The sequence below is a fragment of the Aphis gossypii genome, chromosome 2, assembly GCF_020184175.1.
Source record: "Aphis gossypii isolate Hap1 chromosome 2, ASM2018417v2, whole genome shotgun sequence".
Classification (NCBI taxonomy): Eukaryota; Metazoa; Arthropoda; class Insecta; order Hemiptera; family Aphididae; genus Aphis; species Aphis gossypii.
In genome coordinates this window covers 46,596,475-46,607,839 of record NC_065531.1, presented here as the reverse complement: position 1 = coordinate 46,607,839, position 11,365 = coordinate 46,596,475, and the positions used below count along the sequence as shown (strand labels likewise).

The 11,365-nt window shown below is 26.0% G+C and overlaps 2 protein-coding genes across 3 annotated transcripts; one reads left to right on the top strand and one right to left on the bottom strand.

The window, feature by feature from the left end:
- Positions 1-104: 104 nt before the first annotated feature.
- LOC114124267 (probable ATP-dependent RNA helicase DDX46) lies at positions 105-8,914 on the top strand. Of its 2 annotated transcripts, XM_027987459.2 has the most exons (15): positions 105-351; positions 417-524; positions 1,499-1,613; positions 1,889-2,015; positions 2,493-2,620; positions 3,656-3,859; positions 3,922-4,107; positions 4,164-4,440; positions 4,928-5,128; positions 5,452-5,654; positions 5,719-6,107; positions 6,187-6,337; positions 7,775-8,018; positions 8,196-8,557; positions 8,620-8,914. In XM_027987459.2, exons 1-15 carry the CDS (start codon positions 335-337, stop codon positions 8,860-8,862), a joined length of 2,955 nt encoding a protein of 984 aa, XP_027843260.2. In that variant the 5' UTR covers positions 105-334; the 3' UTR covers positions 8,863-8,914. The 2 variants fall into 2 exon arrangements, with proteins under 2 accessions (XP_027843260.2, XP_027843261.2); XM_027987460.2 differs by lacking the exons at positions 105-351; positions 417-524 and adding an exon at positions 1,719-1,830.
- On the bottom strand, positions 8,850-10,385 carry LOC114124275 (probable DNA-directed RNA polymerases I and III subunit RPAC2). Its single transcript, XM_027987468.2, has 3 exons — positions 10,213-10,385; positions 9,060-9,332; positions 8,850-8,985 (listed from the first exon to the last, which is right to left on the bottom strand). The coding sequence occupies exons 1-3, from the start codon at positions 10,216-10,218 to the stop codon at positions 8,944-8,946; spliced, it is 321 nt and encodes a 106-aa protein (XP_027843269.1). The 5' UTR covers positions 10,219-10,385; the 3' UTR covers positions 8,850-8,943.
- Between the last annotated feature and the right edge of the window lie 980 nt (positions 10,386-11,365).

Below are 11,365 nucleotides of genomic sequence, written 5' to 3'. Positions count from 1 at the left end.
ATGACGAATTGTATTAAGGACTCAGTGTGACCTTTTTCGATAATACTTTTACATTAAAAAAAAAAATACTGAAACACGAAAACGTTTTCAATTGTCATTGATTCACAAATCGACTAAAATCGTAACTGTTTGTTTGTGTTTGATAAATGATATCTTAATATTCTTAAAGCAAAATGTTTAATTCTTCAATAAATTCTAGTATTCTACCTATACCATACAATTTTTAAATAATAAATGATGCATTTGTGAAAATTTTAAAGCATATTGTAAACAAATCTATACTTTGTACGGAATTTCAATTAAAATTTATTTAGTTAATTTAAATTAATTTAATATGGTTCGTAGCGGGAGGTAAGTTATTTATATTTATATATTTCTTAATAAGATTTGAATAATAGTTTATTTTGTAATTTCAGCGATAGAATCCACCGTAAACGTTCAAGTCGATCACGAAGTCCTCGTCGTCATCGTCGTAGTAGTAGATCTCGGTCTCGATCACCTCGTCATAAAATACATAAATCAATGTAAGAATTTATTTAATAAATTTTAAGTATGTACCTAGTATTTAATTATGAATATCTACATTTGTTTTCTAGAAATAAAAGGTTTGTAAATACTTGTGTGTATTTTTTTTAATGTGTGTTTTTTGATACAAAATAACTAATGATTAGAATCAAATATAAAGTTTTTAAAATAACAATATTGAAACTGATCAATTTTGTATATTTAGTTCAGTTGAAATAAAACATAAATTATATCCAATTTTAATACCTAATATGTATATATTTTTTTCTAGATCTAAAAGGTTTGTAAATAATTTGTACCTATTGTGATTAACATTTTAACTTTATTTTGGTACCTATATACATATAAATTAATTAATAGGTTGATAAAAAAAAATAGGTAAGCTTAAAATAAATGGCAATGAATATTAATGTATAATACAAATAAACTATGAAGTATACTTGTGTTAATAAATATATATTATTTTCCTTTTTAGAATTAAAAGGTTTGTAAATTATTTTATAGTATTTAATCCATTGTTATATTAATAAAGGTAAAACATAAAATTAAATATCAAAATATATTCTTAAAATTGTGTAAAAATTGTTATATATATATATATATATATTGTAATTTAAATGTTCAGGATACTAATAGGAGGTTAGATAATAGTAGGTTCAACAATATTATAAGATCAATTCATTACATGTAAAAGTAGATTAACAAGGAATCTGAAAAAAAAAATTGGACAATAAGTTGTATCAACTTAATAAATCAATATTTTGTAAACTTTTTATTTCATCTAGATTACATTTAACTTAATTGATATAAATCCTCATTTATAGTCACTTTACATGAATTAAGATGGATAGTTTTAAGCACCTGTCTTATAATCATATATATATATTTAAACTAAAATGAAATAACATTTAAATATTTTGTCTTATGTTACTTAATACAAAATTGTAAATTAATGCTATATGTATTAATATAGAAGAGACAGAAAAAAGTCAAGATCTCCTCGTCGTTCTCGGTCACCACGTAACAAAAGAAAATCACCAGAGCGTAAACCTGAAGAAGTACCTTTTGATCCAACCAATCCAGATAAGGTTTAGATATTTAATATTTATTAACAGAAAAAAAAATATGTTCATAAATTTACTTTAGCCAACATTAGTTTTTTTTTTTTTTTAACTAAAATGTCTTTTTAACAGATCGCTTGATGGCAGTCAAATCAAAATTGAATATACAGATATATTGTTCATTTTGCTCACTGAATGATGGCTAAACTAAATTTAAGCAAACTTTTTTTTTCTTAAGTATATGGTAATAATTTAAATATTTAGTTCTATTTAGCAAATAACTATTAAATGATCTATTCTAGGAAACTGAACAAAAAAAACTTGAATTAGAAATGCAAAAGCGTCGAGAACGTATTGAACGCTGGAGAGCAGAGCGCAAAAAAAAAGAATTAGATAATGTAAAAAAAGATGTCCGAACTACAATTATGTGTAAGTCTTATAATGTTTACATTTGTATTGAGCATTTTTGGTACTTTTGTGTTATTGTACCTCAAAATAAAATAATATTTTAAAATTATGCACCACTGCTACAAGCATTACTACATCTACTGGATCCAGTTATAAAATACTGCTGGAAGCAATAAACAGTGTTATGGCCATTATTATAAAATGAGGTGTAAGATTATTAAATTTCAATCAATACCTATCATTAGATAGCTAATGAACGACAAAATTAGTTATATTCTATATTTTTTTTCCTGTTAAACGATAACATAAAGTTCCTATTCTTAATTTATTTAAAAATTTTATCAGACATAATTCATTTGTTAAAATAATTGAAATTTCCAGAAATTTCATAAAAATATGAAATATACCAACATATTTTTGATGATATTAATTCTTTATGGAAAATAATCAAGTTATATTATATTTTTATATTTTAGTTAATTAATTACTTAATTTTAGCCAACTTACAAATACCTTCAAAAAAATGGAATTTAGAAGATGATAGTGACGAGGAAGAGGAAGCAAAAAATAATGCAGAAAAAATAATTGAAGAAGAAGAAATTGATCCTTTAGATGCATTTATGCAGGTTAAAATTTTTTTTTCATTTTATTGTTCTTATATTATTAAACACGAGTGAAGTATTTAAGTCTATATTTTGTGATCATTAGATTTAAACTGTTGGTAATTTTTTTTTTTTAATTTAATTTTATTAATAATTATCAATAAACAAGTTATTAGAATAAAAATAATTCCAATAATTATTAGTTTAAATTTGTTGTTGATCGACAATTAATTATATTAATAGGTATAACTTAAGAGGATGCTTCACTCACATGTATTGTCTCTGTCTTACAATATTATACAACATATTTATCCAAGTTAAAAAAACCCCATTTTGACACTAAAAAAAAGAAAATATTGGCCGTACAATATCGTTTTTATTGTTTAAAATCCATTTTTATGTTTTTCAAACATTAATAACTATTTTTGTAATTCTGATATTGAAAAAATAAAAAAACAAAATTGTGTACATTCCAAAATCTCTTTTTTTTAGTGTGAAAATTTGATTGCTAAATTTAGGCTATAGCCTGAGCGGTCCTTGCCTGTACGAGTCGGTTTTAATGATGTTGTATGTTTTTGTAAGATGGAGACAATACATACAGATGAAACATCCTCTTAAGATGATCACACATCCCTCTTTGAGTTTTTGTAGTGTTGTCCTGTCAAACTTCGAACAAGACACTTTTAATTTTTTTTTTCTAAAAAAAAAAGACCAACAATATTTTCAGCATTAAGTATTGCAATGTGTTGTAGTACATAGCTTAATTATGAACCCATATGATTGAGAGACTCACACTTAGTCCAACACAGAGAAGGGACTAGGGGGTAATTTTTTAAAAATATTATATTAGTTGTTGATGAAGTATAACTTCTCACTATCTCAATATTTTATATGAAAGTTGTGTACTGAAAATATTGATAAATCACCAATAGTCTTTTATTATGTATTTTTGAAATTTAGTGCTATAGAAAATAGTTAAACTGCACTTGTTTTATTTATTCAGAAGTTATAAATATTTTGAAAATTGTATTAATCATAATGAATATCAATACATTTTAGGGTGTTCAAGAAGAAGTACGTAAAGTTAATAAAGTAGATGGACATCGTAGTAATTTATCAGAAAAAACTTCATTGAATGACCTTAAACAAAATCTAGGAGTTGACACTACCAGTTCAGGTGTTGTAATTGTATCTGGAGTAGCAAAGAAAAAAGATAATAATACCAGAGGTGAACTCATTGAGCAAAATCAAGATGCCTTAGAGGTATAAAATAAATAAATTCTAAATTTATAATATATACTATAGATATTTCATAAATGTTCTAGTATTCGTCTGAAGAAGAACAAGAAGATTTGAATATAGCTGCAGCTAGTTTAGCCAATAAACAAAAAAAAGAATTACCAAAAATTGATCATGCTGAAATGAGTTATTTACCATTTAGAAAAAATTTTTATGTTGAAGTACCAGAAATAGCTCGCATGACTACTGAAGAAATTGAAAAATACAAAGAGGTAATTTAAAGTTAATACATGTAATACTTAATTATATTATGTATATTTTTCATCAGGAATTAGAAGGTGTTCGAGTAAAAGGAAAAGGATGCCCTCGACCAATCAAAGTATGGGCTCACTGTGGTGTGAGCAAAAAGATTATGGATAATTTAAAAAAACATAATTATGAAAAACCTACTCCAATACAAACACAAGCTATTCCTGCTATAATGGCTGGGCGTGATCTTATCGGCATTGCAAAAACTGGTAGTGGCAAGACTCTGGCGTTTTTATTGCCAATGTTTAGGCACATTATGGATCAACCTCCTTTAGAAGATACTGATGGACCAATAGGTTAGTATTTAAGTAATGAATTCTATTTTTTATTTTAATTATTTTTGGTATACATTCAATTTATTAAAGAATAAAAATATACATTCTGTATCAAATTTTAAATAAAAGCTACAGAAGAGTATAATTTATTGGAAAATATGTGGGTAGTAGGATAAATTATGTTTCAGTTAGTTCCTTCTCAATTATACGGTATAAAATAATATAAACTTAATACACTTATACATTAATAAAAAATGTTTCATTATTTTTTAAATTACAATTTTTCGTTATGTCTATTTTAAGAATATAAAATAGTTAACATTTTATATGAATATAACATACTTACAAAAAGATTTAGAAAAAATGATAGTGAGATTCAATATTTTTATTATTTTATATAATTATTCATTCTATTTCATTTCATTTCTTTATCTTTGCTAAATTTTTTTATAATAGTTGATCTTGATAAAAAATTTAAAAATTTGTTTTAATATTTTTTTTGATTTAGCTATTGTTATGGCGCCTACAAGAGAACTTTGCATGCAGACTGGAAGAGAAGCTCGCAAGTTTACAAAGAGCTTAGGATTAAGAGTTGTATCAGTTTATGGTGGTACTGGAATATCAGAACAGATAGCAGAATTAAAACGTGGTGCAGAAATTATTGTGTGTACTCCTGGCCGAATGATTGATATGTTAGCTGCAAATAATGGTAAGGTTTTTGTTATATTTTCTTATCATTCAAAGAATTATTTATTTAAAATAACTATAGGGGTGCGTTCAAACATGATTAATCAGATTAGAGTACGTTAGAGTAGAGTTAACTGTATTGTTATCAGTGGAGTTAAAATAACCTACCTATTTATTTAGGGTTGTCGGGTTAACCCGGAGTCAACAACTATGTGTTACCGAACGGTAGCCCAGAGTTAACTCCTTTACGCCGAACGACGTTGGGTTACACGAGTTAACTATAGTTAAGTTTTCGAGCGCACCCTAGTTTAAATGTATTATTAAATTATTTTTATTTTTATATAGGTAGAGTTACCAACTTAAGACGAGTAACATATGTTGTATTAGATGAGGCTGATCGTATGTTTGACATGGGATTTGAGCCTCAAGTAATGCGAGTAATCGATAATATACGTCCAGATCGTCAAACTGTAATGTTTAGTGCTACATTCCCTCGTCAGATGGAAGCTTTAGCTAGAAGGATATTACAAAAACCTATTGAAGTCCAAGTATGTATTATTCATTAAGACAATAGTCACTTATGTAAAAATGTTAATTTAAATACATTTATAGATTGGAGGCAGAAGTGTTGTTGCCAAAGAAGTTGAACAGCATGTAGTAATTGTTGAAGAAGAACAGAAATTCATGAAGTTGCTTGAAGTTTTAGGAGTCTATTATGAAAAAGGAAGTTGTATTGTGTTTGTAGATACTCATGAGAATGCAGATACACTTCTACAAAAATTGTTAAAAGCTTCCTACCCATGTATGTCATTACATGGTGCTATAGATCAATATGACCGAGATAGTACTATAGTAGACTTTAAAAGTGGACAAATCAAATTGTTAGTGGCTACTTCTGTTGCTGCCAGAGGATTAGATGTTAAAGACTTGATATTAGTAGTTAATTATGATTGTCCTAATCATTATGAAGATTATGTTCATAGATGTGGGAGAACTGGAAGGTAATTATTAATTATATAAATTGAAATTTTTAATTATGATACTTTTCATTTTTGAACTAACTTATTGTAATTATAATAGGGCAGGTAATAAAGGATATGCATACACATTAGTTTCACCAGATCAAGAAAGATTTGCTGGTGATTTAATAAGAGCCTTGGAAACATCCAATGTATCTGTACCAGAATCATTACGTACTATGTGGCTACGTTACCAAGCAAAACAAGCTGCAGTAAATATCACTAATATGTTGTATAGTATATAATTGTTTTTTCTAAACTTAAAATTTCTTCAAAAAAAATTGAAAAATTATAATTTTAATAAATTTGATTACAAGTGGTTCATATTAAACCTTTCATTAATAAGTCATACATAAATATAAAATTCATGTATTGGTGTATGACACAAAATTTAAAGGAATGTTTAATCATGAAAAAACGATATAGGTTTAAAAATTTTACTCACATTTTTTAATAAGTTATAAAGGATTGAAAAAGTACTCATAATATCTTTCAGCCATATTTTTCATAATTCCCTCTTTTATTTATGTAAACTTACTTACTTCCATAGATAACCTACATTTAATATTTTGTTTTGAATTTTTGTTATGTTTTCATGCACTGAATACAATGGTAGAGCCAAAATGTTTCTATTCAAACATCTAAAATAAAATTGTTCGATTATTTATTTAATCAATATTAAATAAATAAGTTTTATAAAGAGTGCTACTTTTAAACACAAAAGATAAACTATTATAATGATAACTCTTACCAAATATCGTCCCATGACTATTCTGAATTTTCTTTTATCTCTTAAAATAATATTTCTGTATAATTAATATTTAACTAAATTATTAATAATAGTTCTGATTCCAAATATTTATCATTTAATAATAATTTTAAGAAAAAATATGTGTTGTATGCTCTTTTACATAACTTAGCTTTGAGAAATATTAAATTCTTTTATAGTATTCACTTTTTTAATTAACCTTTATTTAACTAAATAATATTAATTAAATATTATAAGTATAGTTAATGTACATTTTTTTTAAAACAACATTTTTCCAGACAAATCTTAATTTTTGAATACTCTCGTAATCTAGAATTTATAGGTAAATTATCAGAAATCATTCAATTCAAAAACTATAAGTTTAAGTATAAAATATTTTTTTGTCTTAACTTAAAGTTACTATGAACGTTTTTACACCTAAATTTATGTTACTAATTTTAGATTATTTATTACATAGAGAATATATTAAAAGTATGTTATACCTGCATGTTTTGTTTCTGTCTAACTAATGCAAAATATGGTAAATTTGTGTTCAGTATAATCTATTTTTTGTTATTGGCTTAAATATTATTCAGTTTACCTATTATTGAAATTAAAGATAAGAATATAATCTTCGGCATCATGTAGATTTTTATTATGAGCATTTTAAAGTTTTAATATTTTATATAGCCGTAACTCACTTAAAAATTCAAATAGGTAACAATAAAAGCCTACATTATGTTAATATTCCAACTTTTAAGTTCAATAATAGTAAATTAACTTTAATAGTTAACAGCATAAAATGATTTCTGTTGTATTCAAATGTATTGTTTGATACTTCTGTGAAATAGAGACAAGACATGCAAGTATGACATCCTTTTAACAATTATAATATTTTTAGGAAGGGAAACAAGTTCATACGGGTGGTGGTTTTAGTGGAAAAGGATTTAAATTTGATGAAACAGAAGCTGTTATGGCTAATGAAAAGAAAAAATTACAAAAGGCTGCTCTTGGTCTTCAAGATTCTGATGATGAAGACATAGAAGGAGATATTGACCAACAAATTGAAACAATGCTTGCACCTAAACGAATTGTAAAAGAAGTTAAAGCTAGTGCTATTGGGCTTCCAAATCTAACTGGCTTAAGTAATTATTTCTGTTATTCAAGTTTAATATTTTTTTTAATCTAAAAAGACTTAAAATAAATTAAATTTAAATATTAAAATATTTATGAAGATTACTTATATCCAAATTTTATTTTATTTTTATTATTCTATTATCTATCATATTTTACTATTCATGAATAAATCGAATGTGTTTTAGTGGAAGTAAATGGAACTCCTCAAGCATCAGAACGACTTGAATTAGCCAAACGTTTAGCTTCACGTATCCATATTGCTAAAAACCTTGGTCCTGATGCCAAAGGTGCGTCACAACAAACTGCAGAAGCTATATTAAAAGGAGGTCTTGCTAGTTCTCAACCTGTTATCACTGCTAAGACTGTTGCTGAACAATTAGCTGCTAAATTAAATACACGACTGAATTATCAACCAAAAGATGACGATGGTGAAAACGAATGTGGAGATAGTCCTGAAGCAGGAGCAGAAGAAATATTTAGAAAGTATGAAGAGGAATTAGAAATAAATGATTTCCCCCAGCAAGCTAGGTGGAGAGTTACTTCTAAGGTCAGTAAAGAAGTTATATTCAATATGTTCATATGTATTAACCATATAAAATGTTATTTTAGGAGGCTTTAGCACAAATATCGGAATATTCAGAAGCAGGAATTACAGTCAGAGGTACTTATTATCCACCACCTAAAAATCCTCCCGAAGGAGAACGTAAACTATTTTTAGCTATTGAAAGTACTGATGAATTAGCAGTCTCAAAAGCAAAAATAGAAATCACTCGTCTTATCAAGGAAGAATTATTAAAAATGCAAACTTCTGCACACCACATGGTCAATAAAGCTCGATATAAAGTCTTGTAAATGCTATTGTATTTTTTTTTTTTCATTATTAAAGTACAATTTTTAATTTTTATTCACGTGGTTTTAATATAAACTTGGGTCCTATTCAGTAGCTTTAGTATCTTCATAAGTTGAAATTGCTTTCTGTACATAAAAAAAAAATATATATATATATTAGTATATAATTCTTTTATAACATAACTGAATATATTACATACATTAAATGTTTTTTTAACATGATTTAACAATTGATTAAGCTCTTGAAAACCACGTTTAAAAACATCTTCTACAGTGTGGCCATTTTTTACTTTTAACCGTAAATAAATTTTATTTTCTGATGGATGCCTTATGGAATAAGCACAAAAATCTGTTTCAGGAAAACTTTCTAAAATATATGTTAATAGTGAACCCAATGTATGTCCTTCGTCTTCAAAAACAAATGTTCTATCTAGTTCTGAAGGTCCAATATTAACATCATCTTCTAATAATTCCTATAAAAATTAACATACTATAAAATAATTATGTATTGATTAATAATTTTATAAGTCACATAATATATCATTAGTCCTTATATTATGACTATAAAAAGTGAGCAGAATTCAATTATAGCTATGGGTTGTCAAAATATGCAAAATGTATAATGCAAGGGTGGCCAACATGAACGAGTTTACGAGCCATATCTACAAAAAAAATTGTCAAAAGCCAAAATGTTTATTAATACATTTTATACAATTTAATAAATTTGAATAAAAATTTAAATTTATTACAATTATAAGTAAATTTTTATTTTATAAATAGAATATGTCACATCTGACTGACGAGAGCCACGTGTGGTTCACAAGCCGCAATCTGACTATACCCATTATCAAATTTGAGTGTCTTTTTAATTACATCTCTATTACCCCAATATCCAAAACTGATCTAAGTGTATGGTCAGTCTTAGTGTGTGACCCTGACTACAATTCATTATAGTTAAATGAAGAATTTGTAAAAAATAAAACAAACTTAACTCTTAAGCCCATTGTTGGTTAAAGTAAAAGGTTGTTGTAGCTGAACTAAAAACAATTAAGTTTGTTAAGTAATTATAATATTTAAAACTATTGCCTATTGGATTCTTTTATTATTTGGACTTTTTAGTTTGAATACAATTTATACCTATACCTTGAATTGATACTTAGTTTACACATTAATAAATTAACTTAATATCATTTTCATACATTTTAGGTTTTAATTGGTCCATAATCCATATCTTGAAATAACTTTAATTTCAATTAGTATTTTCCAAAACAAAAAAATACATTATAATAAAATTTAAATTTAATATATAACTATATAATAACTTTATTATGGTAGATTTGCTTAACAACTCACCGTCATGATATATAAATTTCTTACACCTAAAAAAGTAACACAACCATAAAATTTTAAGCAGTCCGGACTGATCGAATTCGACGACTAAACTGCTAGAGTGCTAACTGCTAACTACATAATGCATATTATGCATTGCATATTTGCATCATTGCATCCTGCATGGCTGCATGTCGCACATTGATGATTGATAAGCGTCTCGTGGTCAAAATTATGCGACCAATCAGAATTGTTCACATTTTTTATCAGTATTTGAGAAAATAACATACCATATCAGCTGTTATCATTGATTGAATGATACCACCGCCAAATTTTAAAATATACATAATATGTCATATATAATATATTATATTACACATTATTACACTATTTTAAAAATTAAAGAATTTTTTTCAAATTTTTAGATGCATGTTTGAATATTGTGCTATTCAAATATTCAATTGTTATTTATTGATTAAATAATGCTGTGATTTTTATATTAAAAATTATATCGAATTCATTAATGTCATATAACTCCTATATACTGGCAGTGTCCTAAGACATATTCATTCTAGCCAAATGATAAAAAAATCTAATAATCTTATCTATAAAAGTATAGTCCAATGACCTAAAGTTTATCAAGATTCACAGAGCATTTGTCCATCTATTTGTAAAAAGTTTATCAAGATCTTTACTTTGTCAGAAAATCATTTATTTTATTGAGATAAATAATATTTTGTTAATTGTTATTAATTCTTTGACTATTAAAGAATTTAGAGTGTGTTATGTATCTTATGTTGATATATTTATAAATTTTATATTTTTACTTTTCATCTTCATTTGGCAGTTTGACACAAAAGTGTTATACTTAATATATTTTTTAATTTTTTTTTTTTACGTTTGAGAATTCGGTTGGTTCCAGATAGATAAAGAATAAGGTAATGAAGTAACGGACATTATTTGCTAGTCTTGTGTAGAACATTTCTTACCTTCTTTACTTAGAAAAGTCGCAGTTCTAGTTCACTTTTAATTAGATTCATGGGTGTGGGCAAGTGTAAATTACGGATTACGGTTCCCGTAAATTTATCTTCTTTTAATAGATATGTATGCCCTATGGTATGGTATTGGGTATACTAAATAAATAAAACTTCTGTAAGATTCAGAATTAGCAGTTTGA